At 35.6% G+C, this 26352-nt stretch overlaps 3 protein-coding genes and 1 pseudogene across 5 annotated transcripts; all 4 read left to right on the top strand.

Moving 5' to 3' along the window:
* Window positions 1–8507: 8507 nt before the first annotated feature.
* LOC143560204 (protein PSK SIMULATOR 1-like) lies at window positions 8508–12161 on the top strand. The gene is made up of 2 exons (XM_077048556.1): window positions 8508–8601; window positions 10317–12161. The coding sequence occupies exon 2, from the start codon at window positions 10343–10345 to the stop codon at window positions 12041–12043; it is 1701 nt and encodes a 566-aa protein (XP_076904671.1). The 5' UTR covers window positions 8508–8601; window positions 10317–10342; the 3' UTR covers window positions 12044–12161.
* A 1158-nt stretch (window positions 12162–13319) lies between these two features.
* On the top strand, window positions 13320–13940 carry LOC143560190 (uncharacterized). Its single transcript, XM_077048548.1, has one exon. It carries the CDS (start codon window positions 13320–13322, stop codon window positions 13938–13940), a length of 621 nt encoding a protein of 206 aa, XP_076904663.1.
* Window positions 13842–16852, top strand: LOC143560186 (uridylate kinase PUMPKIN, chloroplastic-like). Of its 2 annotated transcripts, XM_077048544.1 has the most exons (7): window positions 13842–13920; window positions 14949–15072; window positions 15159–15212; window positions 15897–15988; window positions 16070–16305; window positions 16381–16536; window positions 16616–16852. In XM_077048544.1, the coding sequence occupies exons 2-7, from the start codon at window positions 14974–14976 to the stop codon at window positions 16696–16698; spliced, it is 720 nt and encodes a 239-aa protein (XP_076904659.1). In that variant the 5' UTR covers window positions 13842–13920; window positions 14949–14973; the 3' UTR covers window positions 16699–16852. The 2 variants fall into 2 exon arrangements, with proteins under 2 accessions (XP_076904659.1, XP_076904660.1); XM_077048545.1 differs by lacking the exon at window positions 13842–13920 and having other exon boundaries at window positions 14886–15072.
* Window positions 16853–21198: 4346 nt separating this feature from the next.
* Window positions 21199–25178, top strand: LOC143560205 (pyruvate kinase 1, cytosolic-like; annotated as a pseudogene). Its single transcript, XR_013140079.1, has 14 exons — window positions 21199–21345; window positions 21456–21611; window positions 22421–22498; window positions 22569–22701; window positions 22808–22888; window positions 22983–23054; window positions 23205–23294; window positions 23387–23531; window positions 23732–23820; window positions 24223–24318; window positions 24399–24466; window positions 24549–24648; window positions 24747–24806; window positions 24870–25178. The product of XR_013140079.1 is annotated as a pyruvate kinase 1, cytosolic-like (transcript).
* Window positions 25179–26352: the final 1174 nt, after the last annotated feature.

Here is a 26352-nt window from a genome sequence, read left to right on the forward strand (position 1 = left end):
AACAGGGAGGAAGACGGAGGCAGAGAGGAAGACGGCAGAGAGAGCAAGGAGGAGGTTAAATTAAGTGTTTGTGTGTGATGTGTTAGGAAAAATAAGATTATTATTTATAGGGAAACCCTAGGGAACACAATCCCTAGAAAAGAGGAAAAGATCTCAAAAAGCAAAAGATTCCAAAAGCAAAAGATATCAAAAGATATGGCAGCTGCAGGGGACAAAGGAAAAACTGACAGGTAACAGTAAACAGGCATGGGCGGGTCAGATAAAGGTACTGGTCAAGCATGGAAAAAGCAGATCTCAAAAGATAATGTCAGTCATTTTTTCTGTCAACCAATGGGGTTGGTGCGCATGCTACGCCGAAAGTAACTTTTCAGACATAAAATAGGTCAGGTCAACAGCACAGAAGATAAGACAACACAAAGCAAACAGGCTGGATAAGATAGAAGAAAAGATAAGTCTAGCGCGAGAAAGCTGCGCGCGAGAAGGCTAAGGCGCGCCGCGGGAAGAATCACATTTCTTAGCTCGCCGCGGGAGGAATTACAATTCCTAGCGCGCCGCGGGAAGAACTATAATTCTTCGCGCGTCGTGGGATGAACTACGATTCTTAGCGCGCTGCGAGAAGAACTACAAATCCTTAGCGCGTCGCGGGAAGAACTACCGTTCTTAGCGCGCTGCGAGAAGAATTACAATTCTTAGCGCGCTGCGAGAAGAGTTCGTCTCGCGTATCGCTGGAACAGCTGGTCATCACGCAGGCTTCCTTGTAAGGAGTCTGGCGCGTGGAGCTGCGCAGACAACCTTAGGCGGGAAGAAACAAAGGACAAGGAGAGTTAGGAGAAAAAGAGGGGAACAAGGCAGAGGGGTTAAACAGGAGGGCGGGACGGCGACAAGAGAAGAGGAAGGCGGAAAGAAAGAGAGAGAAAGAGGCGGGAAGGAAAATATATTATTATTATTAAAAGTAAAATATAAGTATAAATAAATATTAAATCATAAAAGAAAGAGATCGGATAAGGGAAACGGGTACCTGGGTCAGGTCGGATCGGGGCAGATGTCACAAGTATTGTGTGAAGGCATATTGTCGTCTACACAAATGGGGGTCTGTTCAAAGTCATCGCGACTACAAACCGCTAGGAGGCTAAGTATACTTCACAACGTAAGGTTCAAAGGGTAACACCTACCTATCCGACAATACTCAACTACTGAAACTTACTTCGAAGAATTGATTTCCATTCATATGGGGGATTGTTGGAAAATTTGTTACGTGTGCATTAGTAGGTTGTTATGACACAACAAATGCACACTAATAGACATTGATGAATGAGATATCGATGTGTGATTGTGTGTATTTGAAAGAAAATACTATAGTGGTGTATCCCACATCGGTGGGATGGAGAACTTGTGCCTTGTTTTTCCTCTATAAATAAAGAGGTAAACTAAGTTGCAACACACACCAAACCTTACACACAACACAAGCATTGTTGCAAGGTTTTTCCAACTTCTTCTTCTACATTTCTAGTTTCTTTTATTCGAACCTTTTTCAGGTTTACGGTTGACTCCGACAGTACTACTGCTCCGGCTGTTGTGCCCTGGGAAACAACGAGTTCTCTTGGGAGACTCGAAATATTGTTTTAAGGGCCCCGTGTTCAACACGATCCTCAGCCAAACCGTTTACATTTTTTTTATATTGTATTTGGTTTATTTCTTTGATTCTGTATTGTATTTCAGATTCTTATATTCTATTGTATTGTATGAGTAATAAAACTGTTTGTTAATTTTCTGTTTATTTACTCAATTCACGAATTCGGTTCCTACAATCAATTCCATTGCGTAAATAAAGTGATCCTCACTAGAACCCATTCTTGGTTGTGAATTGCTAGCAACTTATGGCACTCCATCCATCCCATGTTGCAACCCTTTATAAAGACATGTTATAGGTTCTAACAAATCAAATACGCATACAATAAATACGTGGTTCCCTCTACAAAGTGAACCCTAAAGCTGTATGTAGTCGGCACCAACTTGGGGCGATTTCCGGCGAGAATGGGCGAGACCCCCCCCCCCCCCCGGATTTTAGGGGCGATAAGAGGGGGGGGGGGTATTTTAGCCTGATTGTGTTTAGTGTTTAATATTATTATATTAGTATGTGTGTGGGTGATATATATATATATATATATATATATATATATATATATATATATATATATATATATATATTGGGCTACAACATCATTGCACCCTTAAAACAAAAACCCCACAATTTGTTGACTATGCGCTACATGGCGAAAAACGTCTCATTTTGTAACCCCTCCACTGCATATAGCCTGAGGAAACTATAAGAATCGGTTACGTGTGTGAAGAAACAATATATATATATATATATATATATATATATTGGGATACAACATCATTGCACCCTTAAAACAAAAACCCCACAATTTGTTGACTATGCGCTACATGGCGAAAAACGTCTCATTTTGTAACCCCTCCACTGCATATAGCCTGAGGAAACTATAAGAATCGGTTACGTGTGTGAAGAAACAAGGAACATGATACACGGGTCAGACATTGCACGTTATTGGTTATGTGAGAGAATGGTGTTTACATCCATCAATGCTCACAAAATACATCACAACTATAGATTTTTTGTGGCATTTATATTGTGTCGTTTCTGCACATGTGCTATATAGTACCTTTACTAGCAGTGGCAAGCTTAACTTTAAGAGTTGGTTATGAAATTAACTTTTGTTTGTAAACATCAACCGGAGAAGATATTGACCACTTCGGATTTTAGATTCAACAATTAACTATTAACCTAGTCTTGTTCATTGGAAAGTCATTTAGCAATGACTCTATGAACGATTTAATCAATTGATAGTTGTTAAACCGAACTTAGCGGGCTATATTAACACCACTATTAATTCAGCACAAATCAACAACAATTGATAAAAGCAAAACAAATAGATATCAATTCACTATCACATATAGCACATTCAATCTTCTAAATGTTCAAACACGAGTCGAATAATACGTAACAATGTAACTTGGCGTGTTACTATTCAATCTGAAATAACTTAACAAAACCTTGGTTTGAATTTATCTCTTTTATGAGATAAAGTGGAAAGATAAGCAAGACAGCAAAAGATTCATATGATCATAAGAATGAGCCCTTCCTGTTAAAATCTCATAAGGGGTTTTATTGTTAAAAATTTAGGTAGGAAACTAATTGATTAAATGTGTTGCAGTTAACACATAATCACCCCAAAACTGAACTGGCAGCTTAGATTGAAACATAAGAGATCTTGAGGTTAAAAGCAAATGTTTATGCTTTCTTTCAACAATACTGTTTTGTTAAGGGACAACTACACAAGTGGTCTGATAAATAATTACTTTACTCAACAAATAAGCACTTCGAATTGATCCATACCCCCAATTCAAAAGCATTATCAGATCTGACGCATTTCACATTGGTGCTAAACTGGTTATTAACCTAAAAGACTGAAGTAATGGAAATGCATTGCTTTTAGTTGAAGAAAAATGTGTCCATGTGGTTTTGCTGTAATCATCCACTGTTGGAAAGTTGAAACCAACCTTGAGATTGAAGCTTCAATAGCATATTAGGTTGATCGATGTAGCTTAGTTGCCAATCGTGAATGACTTCTTTCTCTCAACTTCTGATCGATGGTTATTGAAACGCCATTCAATTTATTACCCTAGGTTAAAAGTAATTGCAAAAAGTATGGGCAGACACATTAAATATGGTGGGCTTTAAAATCGATATAACGGTGTGAACCAGTATTCTATGAAAACCGACCGATTTGATGTCACAACAAACCGTTCTAAAAACTGGGATGATTATCCCGGGCACCTTGGCGAAATCCGGTTCAACCAGTTGAACCGGCCGGTTTAAACCGGTATTTAAAATATTCGTTTTCATTATGAATTCAAATTTAAAACTAGATTATTTTGTTTTGTTCTTGAATATGATTGTTGGCTAAACCCCCAAGCTACTTAGGTTTTTGATTATTACTTTGTAATTCGCGGATATTAACTTGGTTTCTGGAATTTATTGTTGGTTAATGCTAGAGTAACAAATCTTTTTTACAATTGATTTGATGTGTTTGCGTATCTAGTTTTGATTTATTACTAATCTTTGTTTTGCATGTATTTTATTGAATGTCTTTTAGTTATAGGTGCATGTTTAGGTCAATTACTATGTGTTTGTGATTATTTTATGGTTTTGCCAAACACAGTAATCTATAGGAACATTGATTGATAATTTATTAGGGCTTTATATTCTACTTATCTAGGGAATAAGAGGTAACAGATAGTAGGGTTGTCCTTTGGATTAGGTGTTTAAAGCTAGAACGCTCTAACAGGAGGTTTCCCTAGTTTTATTGTAATTTCATGTCTTATCGATTGTTCTTAGGTTACATGGCACTTTAGGGTGTATTGAGATAGTGAGACTAAGACTAATAGGTAAATTGACCATCCGGTAAGTTTACACACCCCTTAGGATTTCCTTTTAAGTCACACACGGAGAATATAAGCTTTACTCTAGTAGGTGGTTGTTCAAATCCCGTTAGTTATCAGTTCGGCTTATAAGCTAGTGGAGTTTGAACCAACATTTAAATTTCAACAATGAGCAGCTAATGAGCGACTTGTCTTGTTTTCATCCCTACTTTTATATTAGGATGCCATACGGCTTGTTCTTTAATTTTGAACCCAGTTTGAATAACTTAGTGGTGCTAATGCTTATGTAATTATCTTTTACAATAGTTGAGAGCTCGACTTGGATATTGAATGGACCCTATATAGTTATCATGTATCTCATATAATTTACACACTTAAAACTATAATTGCATACATAGTGTATGCTTCGATGACTTGTAAAATAGATTTCGACGTTTTATGTTTTGTGTAGCGTATAATATAAATGTCATGTCAACAATTTATAGACAGGGACGTACATGTTTCTTCCTTTTGCTCCAACATTTAGTGTATGAAATGGCACTTAAAGAAAACCTATGGGTATATAGATATTTGAATTCAACATGTCACATCTCTTGAAAAGGTATTGTTCATGTATTTATTCGATAGGCCCAAATCTGAGCATGTCTGGCTACTATGATGAAAAGGAGCTCCCACTACATTAATTATCTTGACCCTTGGTTAGTTGGTTCTCTTACCTCCATAAGTTTTATTTCAATTTTTAACTGCCGTAGGTGGCGTAGGATGTGTGGATTGTGGTAGTGGGTAGATGGGGTGGGGTGGTTTAGGGTTAATACTTAATGCCAAAAGTTTATGCTAAAAACATGGTTATCTACTTATCTTAAAGCACTAGTCATTATCTAAAACTAAAAGGACATGGTGCATATGGGTTGCCAATTTGAAGGTTAGACCAGGGGTAATGGGGCGGTGTGGGTGGGGGTTGGTTCAGGTGGCTGATCACGTGTCTCGCGAACACCACCACACCCTTCATGTGATCAGGGGCGCGGACGAGGGGGGTGGCCGGGACCGCGGGGCTTGAACAAGGGTTGAGCAAGGGTTTGATTAAATTAACAATCAAGCCCCACTACACCCTATGGGGCTTGATCACGAGCCACGTCAGCACCTACGTGTCGTAAATGTATTGAATTACTTGGGGCTTGATCAAGCGCCACTACCCTTAACCTTATATTATATATGATGTGATATGTCATACCATATATGGTCATTTCAATCATGTGGGATCATCAATATTACTTATTTTGGTTATAATTTGCTAATTGCCATTGCAATAATAAATGTATATATATTTAATTAAACGGAAAAGCACATTAATTAAACTCACCATGAGCTAAACAGACATCAAGAAAGAAATTTGTAATCTTAGTTGAAATAACTCGATTAGATCCTTCAAATTAAATACACAGGTGTGCATATATGTTTTAGTATAAAGGTGGATAGATATGCCCAAGATATAGTAAGAACCTTTAAAATAATTAACTTTGAAATCCAATCAAATTTTTGAATTTGACTCATATAAGTCAAAATATTCACAAAGTTTACGTTTAGTATATCTTATTGAAGCGTGTTGGTGTAAACATGCATAAGCATATGTTACTTATTTTGATAATGTTATAAGTATAAACACATAGATCAAATGTTATGTTAAGATAACTACATGTTCACAAAATATGTTTTCCATGAATTACCACAACTAAATGAACGATAAAAAATTAGATAGAAAGCAGTGTCGTCTTGTGTGTAAGTCAAACAAAGCCAAAGCTTAGGCCTCCAGTTTTATAGGGCTCAATCTAAAACAAGGTTTGTATTATGTGTGTTTAAAAGTGAATGTTTTTTATAAAATAACTCGGTGATGGACTACAAGTTAAGGAAGAATGTCATTTAGCCATTATAATTGCATATCATTCATATTCCATAGTTCATGATACACTCTGTAATACGCATATAAAAAGAAAAAGAAAAAAAAACTCATTATTTTAGTTCATTTTAGGCCTCCGAACACGTTGAGCTGGGCATGAGTGTTAATCTAATAAAAGTCTTAAAAAGTATAGTAAAGTAATATTCGTTAATGAGATCGTCTGGCTTCATGGAGTGCCGGTGTCTGATCGGGATGTTCGTTTCATGTCTGAATTTTGGAAAGAACTGCAATGTCATTTGGTTTATTATTTTTTGTGACACCATTAAAGATTAGGCCTAAGTTTGTTATTTTTTTTCCAAAATTGTCAAAGCCCAAATGTCAACAACAAAAAGAAAAAGAATCAACTAAATTGCATGAAATAATGGTTTGATACTTTGATGTGGGCAAAATTGATAGAAAACACAAATGAAGGAATATGAAAATAAAGTATGATCGACAAAAAAAATAAACAATGGGGGACCTAAAACAATAAACAAATAACTATTGGGTGCCCTGACTAATAAGAGACGATCTTTGAGTTTGAGGGGGTGTTTGGCTGAACTTACTTTTTTTTTGCTTATTGTTTTTTAGAAAAAAAGTTTCAATTTGTCTATACGACCATTTTGGGCCTCTAATACTTGGGCTTGCTAGCCGTTCGCCCATCTCTTTTGGACTTGGGCTCTATTCTAATTTGTCCACTGCAATAAGGTCTTGGCCCAGGATGTGATGGTACTAATAATCAATTTTAGACATGCCCAAACCAGTTAACCGGTTAATCGGGTCGGATACTACCCGGTTTCAAACACAAAAACCCTAATGGTATAACCGGTAACTAACCGAAAAAAACCCGGGTTTTTTAAAAAAATTGTTAAAAAAACCTAAAACCTTTGGGCCAAAATGTATAACCGGTTATAAACCATCAGGTATAAACCAGTTTTTTTGGACAGGTTGGCTTGTGCACCTCTAGTTGACATAATGTGAGTCTCTACTCTCTAGCTTGGGTATAACTAGGCAACTTAATAAATATTCACGTAACTTATATGATAATTACGCAATCTATTTTTTGCAATTATGCATGTACAATTGCATATTTACATAACTTAAATGATAATTACATTTAACAATATTCTTTGATTAATATTCTCTTATTAGTCGTTAAAAAAACAAAGTTACATAAGCAATCCCTAATTAATATGTAGTTAATTAATTAGACTATTATAATTATATAGAGACTTGAACATACTTTATACAAATAAAGGACTAATATTAAACCATGTAATTAATTGTGTGGTATATTAGTTCCACTTGTTTTCTCTGCATAATCTTTCCATGTGATAAGTTGGGAACGAGCTTGTACCAGAATGGTAAGAAAAATAATTGGTATTTCATGTAATTCAGGTTTGATTCCTACCTCTATCATATAGTTTCGGTGAGTAGATATGTTCACTAGTTGGATTCTTGAACTGAACAAGTTTTTTCTCACCACACTGTCGTGCATTTGAGCTAGTGTTTACAAACGTTGGCCTTAGATGAGGGTATCCCAGTACGATAAATTTAGCAGTAGCCCATTTAAAGGATTCGTTTACTGTTAAAAAATGAAATAATTATAAATTCGTCCTTTAAATATACGCGATTTATGGATCAGGTTCTTTAAAAAGTTTATTTGTGGACGCTACCCTTTATATGACAAAATACATTTGCTTATTGTCCTTCACACTAACTGTCATTCAGAAACTCAGCTAAATCCAAACATGCCAAGACTTAACGGTTTTTGTTTAACATATTTTATTTAGTTTCTTTTTATAATAATATAATAAATTTGTTTTTTTAATTATAAATACTTAAATAGTATGCAATATGCATAAAAAGACTTAAATGCCCACACATGCCAAGATTTAACGGAGTTTTTGGATGCCGGTTAATCAAAAAAATGAAAATTAAACAAAGATGTCATGTAAATGACACCGCGTGCGTATAAACATTTTGGATGAATGAATAATAATAATTAAAAACCATTGAATTAATTGTGTGGCATATTAATTCCACTCGTTCTCTCTGTATAATCTTTCCATGTGCGAGTCACACACACACACACACTCACACTCACACTCACACCCACTGCACCTTCCTCCCTCCCTCTTTCGTATCTTTAAAACTCTCTCTCTCTTTACCTTGAACTCCGTGCTCCGATTCTGATTCAATCGGTGAGTGATTTTCCGATTCATGTTATCTGTACTCGAATTCATTCAATTACAATAACACATTGTTAGCTTTGGCTTACGTGCTCACACATTCACCTGAAACTTTGAATCTAGGGTTTTAAATATTTGAATAGTGTGTGTTTGAGAGAGTATGGAATAAGAGTTCCGATTCATGTTATCTTTACTTGAATTGTTAAGTTTCTCATTATTTATGGTGCTTCTCGTTTCTAATACAGAACATTGTTAGGTTTTTGGCTTATGTGCTCGCACATTCACCTGGAACTTGTGTCTAAGGTTTTAAATATTTATGTAGCGTGTGTTTGAGAGAGTATTGAATAAGAGTTCTTTTGGTTGAATTTTGATTCAGATTTAATGATATTGAGATTTGTGAAAATTGGGATTCTAGGTTGTGAAGTTAGATCCCCAAACTAGAGCTATTTAAAAAAATCGCGGCTCGTAGCTTGCTCGATAAAAATTAAAGATTAAAAGCGAGAATTAAACAAGCTAAAAAAACTTGATTTGAAATGACCTGAGGCTCATTTTTGTAACCAAGCGAGCTTGACTGAAGCTTGGCTCGACCTTAGGCTAGTTAACTTCTAGCTCGAGCTCGAGTCTAGCCAAGTTGCCTCGTTTAAATTGGAGCTTGAGGTCGAACCCACCCGGGCTGTTCAATAAGCTCGCGGTTCGTAGCTTGCTCAATAAAAACTCGAATAAAACAAGCTAAAAAAACTTGATTTGAATCGATCTGAGCTGAGCTGGATCATTTTTGTAACCAAGCTGAGCTCGACCCAAGCTTGGCTCGACCTGAGGCTAGTTAACTTCTAGCTCGAGCTTGAGTCTAACCAAGCTGCCTCGTATAATTTGGAGCTTGAGGTCGAACCCACCTTGGCTCTACTCGTGAACAGCTCTACCCCAAACCCTTGCCATTGTTGTAATTTTTTGGTACTAATTAGGCAGCTTGCATGTTTTATGGACAATGAATTGATAGATGCTATTGGTTTCACTGATAAAAATTTACCAGTTGTAGCAGCATATGAACATATGCTTTAAATTAATGTTACAATTATTGAATAGTTTGATACTTTCATCAATTTTGACTCAGATTCATTAATATTGATGTTGTAAAGGTGGGGTGACCTGTTGACTTTCAAAAGTCAAGATTCTTATTGGTAACCTCTAATATACATACACATGTATGTTTTATTTCAAACATTATATTATTTAGTGTTGTAGAACTCGCAAGGCGCTAGTCGGGCAGTGGGGTACCAACTAGTGATTAATCGGCCTGGACTGTTATATGTGGTTTTTCAAAGTTATGTACTTATGTATATATATACAAATTTTTTCAAAATTTTATATATAGTCTTTCAAACTTATTAATTGCGTTGGATTAATAAGTATAATTTTTCAAATACTTCAAAGATTTTGACAGTTTTTGACCGACTGCCGATTTGTTGGTCCAATTAGGTGAAATCGAATTGTTAGCATACCGATTAGTGTTAATCGATGACCAATCACGATTTTTTGTTCACTATGCTTTCTGTACACTGACATTATCTATTTGATAAAACGTAGAAGTGTAAAAAACATGCATTTAGAGGTTACCGTTTGAATAACGTTTATATTTTGTTCACTGTGCTTTCTATACATGTTAAACCGCAACAAACTGTACCTTTTGAGATTGATTATTGACTGTTACTTATTTTATATTGATTCAGAATCAGAGTATTCTTGAGGGTGCACCATGGTTGGCGAGTCATGGTTCCATGGTCTATGGAAACCTTCAAGAAAACATGACCACGGTCCCGATAAGGTGCGAATTGGAGTATTAGTATTCGAAGTAGCAAGTGTAATGTCTAAGTTAGTCCATCAATGGAACTCACTATCCGATAAACAAGTCACAAAACTTCGGGAGGAAATAAGCAGCTCAACGGGTATCAAAAAGCTCATTTCAGAGGATGATGATTACATAGTCGATTTAATATGTGCTGAAATGCTGCATAATTTAGAGAACATGTCGAAAGTTGTCACGAGGCTGTCGAAGAACTGTAAAGATCCGGTTTTGAAATCTTTTAAACGCGCGTATGACGATTTGATTCAACTCGGTGTTGATCAGTACCAATGGCAGTATTCCGGGAAGAAGATGATCAAGAAAGTGAAAAAGATGGAAACTTTTGTTACGGTTAACTCGAATTTGTATCAAGAAATGGAGAGTCTTTCGCAACTTGAACAAGTCTTGAAACGAATCAAGAAAAACGTTGATCACGATACCATAACCGTTGTTGATTTTACCAAGAAAATGGCGTGGAAGCAACACGAAGTGAAACGGTTAAAAGAGATTTCGTTATGGAACAAAACTTATGATTACGCGGTTCTTATTTTAGCGAGATCGGTATTCACTATCTTTGCAAGAATCGGACACGTTTTCGGGGCTACCCACGTGCTACCTCAAAAAGTTCACGAATCTACATTACTAGATTCCGGGTTGCTTCAAGAAAACTACCCGGTTCATAACAGCTTCACGAGATTCTCGTCGGGCCCGTTAGGGAACGTTGGCGCTAAATCCGGGCCGGTTTCAAGAACCAGTAATGTGAAGAAGTACTTTTCGGGCCCACTTGGTAACTCGATCATGGTTCCGAGTTCCAAAACTCGAAATATGAATTCCTTTTCGGGACCCATCGGGAAACTAACGTCAAAGTCGGGACCTTTAGCGCGAGCCGCTCGAACCGGGCTCAAATGGTGGCATATCCGCGATAAATCGTCAAAAATCCATGAAAAGAAGATGGATACCCCGACCCGTTTAAGCATCGGTGGCCCGTTTACAGGGTGTATGATGGGTGGTAACGGTAACGGGTCTCCATCCGACAACCCGAATGCCGCCTCGTCTACCGCTAAATTCCAAGTTCAAGAAACCCGTAGTTCGAAACCAAACCGCTTCGACCCACCACCCGAAACGCTCGGTGCGGGTGCGTTAGCGCTACATTACGCTAACGTGATCGTGGTTCTCGAAAAGCTTATTGCGTCACCTCATTTGATCGGTCATGATGCACGTGACGATCTATACAACATGCTGCCTAAAAACGTGAAAACCGCGCTTCGTGTGAGGCTAAAACCGTACGCTAAAAGCTTAGAACAGGCGGTTTACGACCCGGTTTTATCGGACGAATGGAATGATGCAATGTTAGGGATTCTGGATTGGTTATCTCCACTTGCTCATAATATGATAAGGTGGCAATCAGAGAGGAGTTTTGAGCATCAAAATATGGTTTCCAGAACAAATGTTCTTGTACAAACAATCTACTATGCAAATCAAGAAAAGATCGAGGCGACAATAACCGAGCTTCTTGTCGGGTTGAACTACGTTTGGAGGTTTAGTAGAGAAGTTAACGCGAAAGCTTTGTTAGACTGCGACAATGGTGTTGATGATTATGTTAACATGGGTTAGTATTGGTTTTAAGATGTGTGATGTTGACTTAATTACTGGTGGTGGTATAAGTAGTTTAGGGCTATAAAGCTTGTCATATGGAGAATGTTTACTCAAATGTGAAAAGTTGTTTAGAATTCTATTTTCATGTTATACATGTTTTAACCTTTATAATCTATAAGGTTGGTAAATTCTCTTTGACAGGTTTCAGGTGCAATTCCACTGGTTTTTCATTGTTAACCCTCTTTAGGTTTAAAGCAACTAGGACTCTAGGGGCGAGCAATAACCAAACTAGAAAATTGGATTAACCAAAAATTGATTATTAGCTTTTTTTACTCTCAGTTAACCGAATTTAACTTAATGAACCATTTATGTTTTTACCCATACCAAAATCTGATGTGTTTCATGTTTTATATAATTATGCCTTCATCATTTTATGTATTTCTAAGCAAAAATTTTAGCCCAAGTTTGATTTTGATTATCACTTAAAATTAACCAATCGAACCGAAAATCAACTAACTAACAAAAAAAATCATTTGGTTAATAAAAAAGATTAGCTGATGATTTTTGTGTCGACTTTCTATTGATGCTAGTAACTGAACTGAACCGTGCACTCTTCTAAAACCATCAATCAATGTAAGTTGAGTTTTATCATGCACTTATTTTACCACCTGATCTCAATAATCAATGCACTGTCTACAAGTTTTTTTTTCTCGTAGTTCTTAATATAAAATTAGTTTTCAAAACATGTTCCAATATAATATGTAACATTGTTCCTATAATAAATACATCTCCAATAGATGTGTAAACGAGCCGCGTCAAACCCGAGCTTGGCTCCTTTTAACTTACGAGAGCTTGGCTCGTGAGTCATTTTTCCATGCTCGAGTTCGGCTCTTATATTTTGAGAAAATTTTCACGAGCCTAAGCTCAGCTCGAGCTCATGTCCAATATCTTAAACGAATTAAAGCTCTGCTTGAGCTTGGTTGTACAACCTAAAATTAACACACAAAAGTTAAAAAAGATAAAAATTTCAAAAATAAACAAGGCTCGTTAATACTTGACGAGCCTAAACGAGCTTCCCGTTGAGCTCAGACTCAATTACTAAACAAGTTTTATCAAAGACTCAGACTTGACTCGCTTTGGTTCGTTTCTAGCTTTTTAATATTTATCGGTCCGAAGCAGCTCTACTCGTTTATACCCCTTCACGAGGTCCCCGTTAACGTCGTTTGTCTATTCTTCTTCACCTTCTTCTTCATCCTACAAACCACAAACCCTAACCCTAACCACCTGTTCTTCAATGGCTTCATCACCACACAACGAATCACCTCCAACCGACGAACCGGGCAACGGCGACACCACCACCGCCGCCGCCGCCGCCGTAACGTCTCCGGCCACCCCTGCCGCCGTCAATTCCGACGAAAACCTAACCAAAACCCCTAACAAAAAGCAAAAACTCGAGTCCACTTCGGATCACCGGAAGGAACGAGAAGAATGGACAGCTTCGGAGATCACAATCCTACTCGAAGCCTTCACGGAGAAGTACTTAGCATTGAACCGGACGAATTTGCCGCGAAAGGATTGGGAAGTTGTGACCGGATTGGTGGCGGAATGCAGCGATAAGCAGTCGCGGAAAGGCGTGGAGCAGTGTAAGAATAAGATTGATAATTTGAAGAAGAGGTATAAGTTGGAGACTCAGAGAGTGGAGAGTAATGGCGGTGAGAGTAAGTGGATTTGGTTTAAGAGAATGGATAATGTGTTTGGAGTCGGACATGTGAAGGCGAAGGCGAAGGCGAATGCGAATGTGAGTGAAGCGGTTTCGGATGATGAGGAGGAGGATTATGAAGGTGAGGGGAAATCGGTGGGAGTGTTGTCGGTGAACCGAATAGGCGGTCTGCAAGGTTTGTATATGACAGTTTAGTTATCTGTATACGGTTAACATAAATTAACATAAATAAGTAGTTATCTGAATGATCGATCACCTTTGCAGTGATGCATATTTATTTGAAAATTGGACTATGATTATGTATCTAGTGATCCAGTTCAGTGTCAAATTTCAGTAGTTTGTAATTGATTCAGAGTTCAGCATGTTGTGATCTGTTTAGTTTTTCAGTGATCGGTTTTAGTGTTTTGTGATCAGTTTAGTGTCAGATTTCAGTATTATGTGATCGGTTTGTATCACAAAATACTGAAATCTGATACTTAACGAACTCAAAAAAATGAAATCTGATTGTGATTTATGAACTGATCACAAAATAGTGGCAATCGGATACTAAACGGATCACAAAATACTGATATTGGATACTAACCCGATCACAGACTTCTGAAATCTGATACTAAGCTGATCACAAAATATGAAATCTGATACTGAACTGATAAAAAATAGTGAAATTAGATACTAAATGGATACCAAGCCGATCACAAAAACAATGAAATCTAATACTGAACCCAAGGTCGGCTCTCAAGGAGGGCAGGGTGGTCAACTGACACCGGCCCGACACCCCGCTTGGCCCGAAAATTTTTAAAAAAATTTTATGTATTTTTTTGAAAAAAATATGTATTTTTAATGTTTAAATCCAATTTCTCAACTCATTTAAGCCTATATTTTATAAACAAATTTTTTTCGGACAACCCAAATTATAACCAAGTAAGCCCATTTCAAAATTTAATTGAACAAAAAACTCTTTTACTTAAGTCCCCAATTTTTTCCCGTCTTCAGCCTAAAAAAAATTAATTATTCTTAGAGCGGCTGTGACTGAACCGATCCCAAAATACTGAAATTTGATACGGAACAGATCTCAAAATAATGAAGCCAGATTTGGGTATTTTGTTTATAATTGAGTATCAGATTTCAGCATTTCATGGTACTAGCATTTGTTTCAAATCATCTTATCTAGTGTTCTTATATACGTGTTGTTTATGTTCAAAGGCTTGCTCCTCACAATGGCTCTATTATGAACAAAAAGTCGAGTACAAACGTGAAATGGAAAAGGGTAGTCTTTAAAGTTAGTGGCAGTGCATTAGCCGGAAACGGTCAAAGCATTGACCCGAAGGTTCAATTTTTAAATTGCCGTTTGAGTTGACCTCATGAATATGTTGCAATCTACACATTCGTTAAACTTGATTTTTAAATTTTTAGGTGGCTTTGCAAATAGCAGAAGAAGTAGCCACTGCTTCCCGTTGCGGTGTGGAGGTACTTATCTCTCTTCCGTTTAACTCTAACCGAACAAACGATCTAACACAGACAATTTTATGAACGGAGTTTTGTTGTTCGTGTCCGTTTGTTAAGAAAATGATTGTTAATAGTACAAACGAGTGGTTCACGAATGTGAAATGAATGAACATAGCTAAACATAGATGAACGAACATAAATGAGCAAACACCAATTAAAATTATATATGAACATAAATATGTTGGACCTAAAAATTTATTAAAAGTAAACCAAATTGTAATGGACAATTATAAAAGTAGACTAAATTGTAACGGGCCTAAAGTTTTTAGAACAATATGTAAAAAATTGTAAACTAACGAACATAAATGAACGTAACGAACGATGATAGTATGATACATAGATATAAACGAACGAACATAAACAAACGTTCGCAAACACAAATGAACGAACAAGAAACGTGTTCATGTTCGCTCGTTTAGTTAGATGAAAAAACATTGTTCATGTTTGTTCGGTTATCAATAACTTGACATAAGCTAACTTCCCACTAAACAATTCACTGAACGTTTGGTTCATTTACAGACCTAGAAAACTGCATGTAAAAGCAATCAGTTTTATAATATAGATTAGATGAACAAAAAATATTGTTAATTATACTCTTAACATATACTCGTAAATGTTAATAATCATAAAACTTATGATTTATAGGCTGCTATAATAATCGGAGGTCGTAACTTCTTTTGTGGTGATTCATGGGTATCCGCAACTGATTTAGACAGGCCTACAGCATACCAAATCGGGTACTTCTAGTTATTTATTTTAACTTAAAACACTATATCTTTAAAACAAATATTCTGATATTTATACAATGATAAATGTAGCATGATGGCAACAGTTATGAATTCAATACTGCTTCAATCAGCTTTACAGAATTTAGGTATTCCAACTCGTGTTCAAAGTGCGTTTGTGATGCCAGAACTTGCTGAACCGTATAACCGATTACGAGCCATGCGTCATCTTGATAAAGGACGAGTTGTTATTTTTGGTGGGATCGGGGCTGGAACTGGGAACCCACTTTTTACCACTGATGCAGCTGCTGCATTAAGAGCCTCCGAGAGTATGTTAATTTACTTTTTTTACATTTTTGGTCCAAGTATATATTGAATTTGACAATGTTGTTTTTGTTGACCAGTCAATGCAAATGCTGTGATTAAAGGTACAAATGTAAATGGTATCTATGATAATAACGCCACACTCGACAAAATTTCGTTTCGTGATGTGGCTTCTAAACAATGCACTTCGTTCAATTTAATGGCGATACAGCTTTGTGAAGAGAATGCAATATCTGGTTAGCTTATTTTCTCTATATTTTACTCTTTTCCTTATTTTTCATTTGATTTTAATTGTTTTTTTTTTTGCATTTATAGTTGTGGTATTTAACATGTTGGAGCGCGGGAATGTATCAAAAGCGTTGACTGGAAAACAAGTTGGCACCTTGATTGAAAAGTAAAATTTTCACCGAGTTTACTCACCCCCGGAACCTATTTGCCCATTTTAGTTCGAGTCTAGTTACAGTAAAACCATTAGGGTTATTTATTTTGTACATTATTGTTAGCAGATTTTAATAAACTAACTTGTAGAATTGGTTTTAGAAGGGTTGAATGTTAATAGTTTCGGATTAAGCTGATTGTATACAACACGACACGTTTAATACATCTATTTAACCTGAACTTGGCACCGTTCAATAAATATGTAATTTTCTTAAACACCAACACGGCCATATAATAACGGATTACACGGCACAATACGTTAAATAAGATTAAATGAAACAAGTTCAATAACACTAATCCATGACATGCTTTACACACCTATGTCAACATTGTGAATGACATAAAAAGCATAATTTAGTTATTTATAAAATAAATTGTTTAAATAAAAAGGAAGGCATGAATGTGTCGTGTTGACTTATTGACTTTATATAGTACGACTAGTTAAACGTGTTATCTGTGTTATAAACAGGTTGACCTTGTTTAGACGGGATATCAATCATGCCAGCCCGCTTATGTTCCAAACTCGTTTACCCTAAACATTAACCCTTTTTAACTCTCAAGTGGATATCAATCATGCCAGCCCGCTTATGTTCCAAACTCGTTTACCCTAAACATTAACCCTTTTTTAACTCTCAAGTCTCAATAGTAATATCTGCTCAGTGGACCATATTTGGGGTAGGTTAGATGTGTGGTTTGGATTGGATTGGCTGACCCAACTATTCAATGTGGTTTAACAAAAGAGAGAAGGTGATGACCCAGAATCCAGCTTTTCATCTCTTTTCTAAATAATCTGATTTATAGAAGTTTCAAATATGTTTTCCAAAGTTACCAAGCACGTGCAAAGGCCGTTTATTATATAGAAAGATACTTAATTTTGAATACAATCTAGTTACAAGAAAATATATATCGGTATGTTAAGAACACAAAATTAAACGGAACGATGTACTTTGATTTGAGAAGAAGTTAATGAACAAAATTTATTAAAGAAAATCAAATCAAATGATAAAGGAATATTATTGGCGTCGACAACTCACCCACCCCCTTTGAACCCGCTAAAACCTGCAAACATCAGCGCCGTCTACCCGCAAATACCCTCACACGCGCACACCTTTTTCGCTCCTCTACTCTCTCTGTCCTCTTCTCTATGTGGGTACATGCATGGGTGGCGATGGTATACCCCCTCAGCAACCTTTACCCGTGAGACGTGCCCTAAAAGAAAAAAAAACATACACGTGTCAAGTTATCTTTGGAAAAGTTACTATACATAAAAACCAAATTATAAATTAGTATGATTAAAAACTTTGGTGCCACAAAGTTTTAAGGTTATGACTTTAACTATTTATATAATTAGTTTCAAGAATTATTTAAACTGTTGAGTTGGTTTGATGGTTGATGGAAAGTTTTCTAAGTCTTGTCCCATTGTATGCTCAACAGAGGTGTACAAAAAAACCGGTTTCACCCAAACCGACATTTTCAGGACCAGTTCCTGTTAAGATCTACCAAACCGGTTTTTAAAACCGAACTGGTTTGAGAAAAAACGGTTTATAAACCGGATCGAACCGACGTGACCAGACCGGCCTATCTTGCTTCTAAACGGTCTATAAACCGAACCGGTTAATAAACCAAACCGGTTCGGTTTGGGTTTAAAACTGGTTTTGTATACCTCTAATGCTCAAGTTCAAGTCTCCGTTGTGTAGTAGCATTTTTTGGGGGTTTTTTTAGTTATCCAAGTATTGATTGTTGTATTAGGCTTTTTTTTTAATTATGTTTTATTTGTTTATTTTTTTAAAATATGATGAAATTATTTTTTAGTTTTAGTTTTCTTGCATGTAATGAACTTAATTAATATCAATTGAATTCGCATCGAGTCGTCGCCGTAACACCAACATTTTTGTCTTAATAATGTTAGCTTACCGTAACTATTTTTTAGGTTTAGTTCCGAAACTTAACAAACATATACCGACCAAATATAACAACTGTGTTTTATCGACTGGATAAACGTTGTTTTAAACGTTGTTATCTACTGATACCGTATCGAGCTGGTACCAACCAAACACAACTAATATTTTACCTGTCTGGTGGACGGGAATATTAATACGGGAATGTGATGACTACGTTAATTGAATAATGAATGAAGAAACTTACAAAACAAATGTATAACATTTCCCAAAGAGCCCCAAAAAAACAACGAAACTACTCTAAAACAATTTGAATAAGCCCTTATGAAACTATAAACGGGCTCGTCCTCTGCATTTTTGAATCTTATATTTATCTACATTTTTTTATATATCTTTGTAACTAAACCCATGCCCGAGTAGTTATTTCCATACCCGAAGATCGATAACAAAAAAGTTGAGCATGACATGCACAAAAAATAATATATTGAATCATGATTTACAAAGTCAAAAGTTCCACAATAACAAAAGAATAAAAATAAAAAAAATAAAAGTCTGCATAAGCTGGACTACATTTCTACAAGCATGTAACATATGTCTCGAGCATGTGGACAAACTTTCCAAACATGTTGTGGCCCGAACTCATGTGGACAAACTCCATTTCGTCTGATGTGGAGAAAAATAAGTAGATACGGATATCATAGAGATGAGCTACACATACCCTCTCCTTTTGGATATTTAGCTCCCTGTCAAGATGCTTACACTCCTCTTCATGTTGAGATCTCAATTCCCATAACTTAGCATCATGTTGATTATTGAGTAACTTGGTTTTCTAGATGAATATAAAGTCAGCCAATTTATAAGTGCAATATGCATGTATCATGAATCACTCATCAAAACCTCAGATAAGGATTTAAGTACCTCTCATAGTTCTTTCTCAGCATGGAGTCGCATCTCTTTTACCTCTTCAACATAATAAGATTTTATATTCGCCTAGACGCTTCCTTCTTGTCGTTCTGATGGGGGTGTTAACCTGCAAATTGAGCACAAAAAAAGTTTAATTACTAATATTATGTGTTAATAAGATAATACCTACACAAAATCAAAAGGAATTGATAATTTGATAAATTTCAGTTTTTCAAGGCTAAAGATTAATTATTAAACTTGATTACAATGGATAAGCTAAAAAGAAATAGAATTTAAAAAGAGACCAACTAATAAAGCAAACAAACTGATTGAGAATGGTTGTTAAAGTTTAAACAATAACTTACATGTTTCAATGTAGCAAACTAATTGTGAATCTATGGACTCAAATCACCTGTAACCGAAGATATAGTTTGTATCAAATTCCAAATTGTAAGTAATAAATAAAGTTATTGTTTAAACTTAAATGACTAAAAAAATCATAACAACAACAATTAATTGAATTGAATGATAAAATCTTAGATAACTAAAAAAATCGATCAAATTAATTGAAATGATGTATTGCAATTAAAGTGCATTGGAACCGAGTAATTGCACCATGCAACTATACTATACTATACTTTGTTTGTGAACGGAATAATTCGAATTCAGTCATGATCAAATAAAATCTCGTCATCGATTTACAAACAAACTTACACGTTGACAGGTGGTGGCAACGATGTTGATTTTGAACAATGAAGAAACAACCAGCAATCAGTATCAATTAAAAACATCAAACGATTTCCATATAAATTTAAAATCAAAAAACATACCTTTTATCGCCATGAAGCAAAGAGGAAGAAATAAGGATGACGTATGTTCTCTCCTCTCACCATAGAAGAAGGTATAGAGGTTAAGGAGGGGACGTCGGGAGAGAAAAGGGGAGAAGCTAAAACCGTCAGAACTACCGATGGAACTGCCGTCTAAGTGATCATCAATGATCAGGATTTCACCAGTTATTTTCTAGGGCTGAGATCTTTCCAGACTCTTCTCTGGCCATATAATATATAATTACCGGTATTCAGTTTTTATGTATTCGATATCGGTATCATTTGGTTCTGGTATATTAGTGTATTTTCAGTGGTACTGATCACTAACCGAACCCAACAGTACCATAACGGTACTCGATTTCCATGACTTCGGTATCAATATCATTCAGTTTCAGTAATATTCGGTATTTTCAATGGTACCGATATCAATCGGTACTCAATTTCATGGTACCGATACCGATTGGTACTGAATCGAAAAAGTAGCACGGTATTTGGTATATGGTTTCCCTCATTTTCAGTATCGTTATGTTACGGTGACGTACCACTTCAGCACCGATCTCGTCCCTTCAAAGCTACGAGCAGTCAAGCAACAATGTTCAAGAGAGAATTAAATTGACTTTGAGTTTTGCTTGCTAGATGTCATCACAAATGAAACTGATTATGTTAGATGCTTTTGAATCAGAATGTTTAAAATTATGACATAAGTTTTCTGGACATAATTGGACAACTCACTACCCTGGACACTAGAAACTTTTTACCAAATTACAATATATAGAGATCATCAAACCCTGAAGTTTTGTAGCATAAATAACTAATTCAACCCGTCTAATGCACGGGTTCTAAAACTAGTAATAAATATGAATATTTGTCATGTTGTGTAGTGGCACGATTCGATTTTACATGGGGAGATGCTGAGTTTCACCAGGAGACATTGGAAAACTTAAAGATTGCTATCAAGAAAACAAAGAAACTGTGTGCTGTAAGTTTCATTACTACCTCATCTCATGAACAACCATTTGTTATTACAGCTATAAACCATCAAAAGATTAGACATCTTTTCTTAATGTAATTATATTTGGTGTGCTGTAGGTTATGTTAGATACAACTGGCCCTGAACTCCTTGTTGTCAACAAAGGTGATCATCCTATACCTCTTGAAGCAGATTCATTCGTAGTTTTGACACCCGATCAAGAGAAAGAAGCAACTTCAAGTTTATTGCCAATTAATTTTGGCGGTCTAGCTAAGGTAATAAATTCTTATTTACCATAATCACTACTAGAAAACAAGTCATTTTCTCACAAAAACTTCCTACAAATTTCCTACGACAAATAGTTCCAACAAAAAAAATAAGCTCAAACTTTGCTACAATATTATCTAATAAAATTATGAATAGTTTTTGTAGGAAAGTTGTAGGAAGTTTACAACCACATGTTTTTGTAGCAATTTAGTAAGAAAACTTGTTGGAAAACGGTTGAAACGATTTTCAAGCATGTGTTTTTCCAACAACTTTTTTGTTAGAAAATTGTTAAAAACTGAATTTTTCCAACAAATTTCCTACAATTCGGTTGTAGAAAAACATCTCTTTTTCTAGTAGTGAATACTAGCTTCAAACCCGGGGATAGGTGGAAAAATGAATTACACATACTAACGATTTTAGAATAAATTCAAAAATATTTAAATACTAATTAGGTTTCGAAAATATATTAGCTATTATATAATGTAATTTGTTTTCCATTTACTATTTGTTTGAAAACAAAAACTACCTAATTAGGTTTCAAAGTTTCTTAAAATAAAATGATATATTAAAACAAATGTGTTTTATTAGTGTAATTAGTATTTTTATTTATATATATATATATATATATATATATTACTAAAAAGTGAGATATATTTAATAAGAGAGAGGGGCGGGAAAAAAATGGTTAGAAGGGATTTGGAGGCGACACGTGCTAATTTTAGATTTTTATTTATTATATAGTTTAGATTTAGATTAGTTTCGTTTATTAAACCATACTACTGTATGTTTAATTTGAAGTGATTACTGATGTTTGTAGGCAGTAAAGCCCGGTGACACCATTTTTCTTGGCCAATACTAGTTTACAGGAAGTGAGACAACATCTGTTTGGATGGAGGTAATTTGTACTTGTTTATTTACTAACTTAAATTCTGATTTTGAATCAAGTGTTTATTTATGCAATGTAGGTTTCCGAGGTTAAAGGTGATGATGTTGTTTGCTTGATAAAAAAACTCAGCTGTTCTTGCTGGTACATTGTACACTTTACATGTTTCCCAAGTTCATATTGATCTACCAACACTCCCGGATAAAGATAAAGAGGTAAACAATCTCAATATCTAATAAATATACAATTATTTTTAAAACAAACCGAAGGGTTCTTTATCGATCAATCAAGTATTATTTTTTCTTTAATGTTTGATTGTAGGTTATCAGCACGTGGGGAGTCAAAAACGGTGTTGACATATTATCACTGTCGCATGCGCGTACCGGGCAAGATATTCGAGAAGTATAGGATTTACTCCTTAATTTCTTACATATGTAATTCAATTGTTTGTATTGACTATTTTCCACATACAATTCAATTCTCTTGCTTTTTGTAGGCTCGTGAATATCTTTCTAAACTAGGCGACCTCAGTCAAACTCAGATTTTTGCAAAAATTGAGAACGTAGAGGTGAGATGCTTGTTTTGGCATATTATTCTTAGAGATGATCACATAATGTATATAGTTAGTTTCATTTATTCGAAATTCTAAGGGCGTTCTCGTCATTCAACAAGTAGTGCATATGTTAATGTTTTTACATGTGTGTCCGATATGATGCAGGGTCTAGTGAATTTTGATGAATTACTTCAAGAAGCAGATGGAATTATTCTAGCTAGGGGCAATTTGGGAATAGACCTTCCACCAGAGAAGGTGAGCGTAAAATTACCTGTTCTCATTTTCCGAGTATTATCATTATCATCGTCATTATTTTGTAGAATCGTACCCGAGTTTTATTATTTTAGGTATTTTTGTTTCAAAAAGCAGCTGTTAACAAATGCAATATGGCTGGTAAACCGGCTGTTATTACTCGTGTTGTTGATAGCATGACTGATAACTTAAGGCCCACCCGTGCTGAAGCTACTGATGTTGCTAATGCTGTTTTAGATGGTAATTAATTAAGTACATTATAATCTTATATTATCTACAATTAGATATCCCTATAATCAGAGTATAGTATGTTCTACCCTATTAAGCGCATATTTTTTATTTTGCTCGTAAGTGGATTATTTTTATATTTTATAGAATATAAATTATACAAAAAACGTAATTGCTTGTCTTATGTGTGAAAATGTTTTTGTTTGAATCAGGAGCTGATGCAATTCTTCTAGGTGCAGAGACAATGAGGGGTTTGTACCCTGTCGAAACCATCTCTATTGTCGGTAAAATTTGCGGGGAGGTATTAATTTCTTGCTGATTTTAAATAGTCGCTGATGCTGCGCCCTTTGTCATTTTAATTATATGCCACTTGACATCTGATTCGACGCATAATAATTTTTTATAATATATCAGGAAAAGATAAACTTATGTAGAATCAGTTGAACCAAATAAAAGACCGTTATTTTAAATTTGTAAATAAAATTAATTTTTATAATCTTTTCATGTACGCTTTTCTTTGCATGTCTGGTGTCTGATGTGGCAGCTGTTATGACATAAAGTAGTGCCACATCAGCAATTTACAGTCAAGTTAGTTAATACGTGTCAGTTGGTAAATTGTGAAGTTAATTTTTAATTTGTGCTATATTTGTCTGTTAATCATACATTATTATTCAGTTTCTTGATTTAGCTTTACTGTATACAGTCTGAGAAAGTGTACAATCAAGACTCGTATTTCAAGAAAACCGTCAAATATGTCGGTGAACCAATGACCCACTTGGAAGCTATTGCTTCCTCTGCGGTACAGTATATTATATAACCTATGGTTATTATTTAAATGATAAAATCATAAGTATATTAAACCGTAAGATTCAAATATAGGTTCGTGCTGCTATCAAGGTGAAAGCATCGGTTATCATTTGCTTCACTTCATCCGGAAGAGCTGCAAGGTGTGTATTTTATAGTATAAAGTTTAAAAAAAAATCTATTTTCCCATTTTGTAATAGTTAATAATCAATATAAAATCTGCAGGTTAATTGCGAAGTACAGACCTACCATGCCTGTGCTCTCGGTGGTGATTCCACGCCTTAAAACGAATCAACTTCGTTGGACATTTACCGGTGCTTTTGAGGTACATACAATAATAAGTTGTTTTCTTTTTTGGTAAAAATTTCATTACTTGTTTATGGGAAATTTTTTATTCTCGTCCGGTTTTTGGTGATCTTTAAGGCAAGGCAGTCACTCATCATAAGAGGTCTTTTCCCTATGCTTGCGGATCCTCGACATCCTGTAAGAAATTCTTCATAAATTTATTAGTTTTGTGAAAAAGCTGATAAATGTTTTATTTTGCAGGCGGAATCTACTGGTGCGACAAATGAGTCAGTTTTGAAGGTGGCTTTGGATCACGGTAGGGGTATCGGTGTGATAAAGCCGCATGATCGGGTTGTCGTGTGCCAGAAAGTTGGTGATGATTCCGTGGTTAAGATTATCGAGCTTGAAGATTAGCAACACTAATTAGTAATTACTAGTCCACGGTTATTTACGTATGTAATATCATGTAACTTCCTTTTGTTAGATTTCGGAGTGTGTTTGTTGTTGTAATGTATATCACCAAGCCTGTGAGCTATAAGTTTTTGTTGTGGCGTTACATAACGCGCTAAAAAACGAGTGTTTATGTGAGACATAACGTTATTACTTATTACATTTAACCATAAGGCCGAGTGTTGTACTTGCGTGGTACCCTGCTCCATCGGCATGGTAATTTTTCGCTCCCCACTGCATCTCCAGCCGCTTCCAGTTTCTTCTTAATGTCGTGTGGTGAGTGTCTATGCTCCCAGCCTCCCACTGCTGCAGGCTCTCACGTCGCTCCGGTGGCACCCAACTAGTATACTGCATAAGTAAACCATCAGATGAAGCATGTCTATGAGTTTTTCTTATAGAAAGAATATAGTTCAATACATTTAAACTAGCACAAGATATTAAACTTATTATCTCATACATAATCTATACTATATATAATGAGTAAAGTATCATTTTTGTCTTTGTGAATTGGCAAATAATGCGAGTTTAGTCCAAAAAGTTTATTTTTTGCATATAGACCCTTTACGTTTCCCAGTTCTTGCCATTTACATCCAAATCACTAACCGCGTTAAATTTATTTGTTAAGTCATGGGTAGATATGTATTTTCATCCTTTCTTTATTATAATACTTATTTCAATGAACTGCGGTTTACGTCTCTCTGGTTTGTCCAAATCTGCAGTTTTAGTCCAGTAATTTCAAATTTGCAATTTTATTCCTATGGTTTCATTTCACTTGCAATTAAACCTGAATTCCCTAATCTCGTTAAGTCTGGTCGTTAAACCCATCAGTGTGCCCTTTACGTGAGGGGCAGTTTTGTTCCTTCTTTTTTCCCTTTTCCCCAAATACACCCCAACCTCTCACGTGAGAGGGCTTGCGAATTAGGACTGAGGTTTATTTAGGAAGAAAAACGACAAAACTGATCGTCATGTGAGGGGCTCGCAAATGGGTTAACGACCAAACTTAACGAGGTTAATAAATTCAGGTTTAATTGAAAGTGAAATGAAACTACAAGTATGAAAATTGCAAACTTAAAACTATTGGACTAAAACCGCAGATTTGGACAAACCACAAGGACGAAAACCGCAGTTCACTGAAATAAGTATTATAATAAAGAAATAGTGAAAAGACATGTCTACCCCTGAATTAACGATTAAATTTAACGGGGTTAGTGATTTGGATGTAATTGGCAAGAACTAGTAAACGTAAAGGGTCCATATGCAAAAAAATAAAATTTTTGGACTAAACTCGCATTAT

The sequence above is a fragment of the Bidens hawaiensis genome, unplaced genomic scaffold, assembly GCF_021521415.1.
Source record: "Bidens hawaiensis isolate Kalapana, Puna unplaced genomic scaffold, B.hawaiensis_p1.1 tig00020232_1, whole genome shotgun sequence".
Classification (NCBI taxonomy): domain Eukaryota; kingdom Viridiplantae; phylum Streptophyta; class Magnoliopsida; order Asterales; family Asteraceae; genus Bidens; species Bidens hawaiensis.

Coding starts and splice junctions, on each gene's coding strand:
- LOC143560190 (XM_077048548.1), top strand. CDS start 13,320: ATGGCTTCATCACCACACAACGAATCACCTCCAACCGACGAACCGGGC.
- LOC143560204 (XM_077048556.1), top strand. CDS start 10,343: ATGGTTGGCGAGTCATGGTTCCATGGTCTATGGAAACCTTCAAGAAAA.
- LOC143560186 (XM_077048544.1), top strand. CDS start 14,974: ATGAACAAAAAGTCGAGTACAAACGTGAAATGGAAAAGGGTAGTCTTT. Junction 15,213..15,896: donor CTTCCCGTTGCGGTGTGGAG/GTACTTATCTCT, acceptor TATGATTTATAG/GCTGCTATAATAATCGGAGG. Junction 15,989..16,069: donor CCTACAGCATACCAAATCGG/GTACTTCTAGTT, acceptor TGATAAATGTAG/CATGATGGCAACAGTTATGA.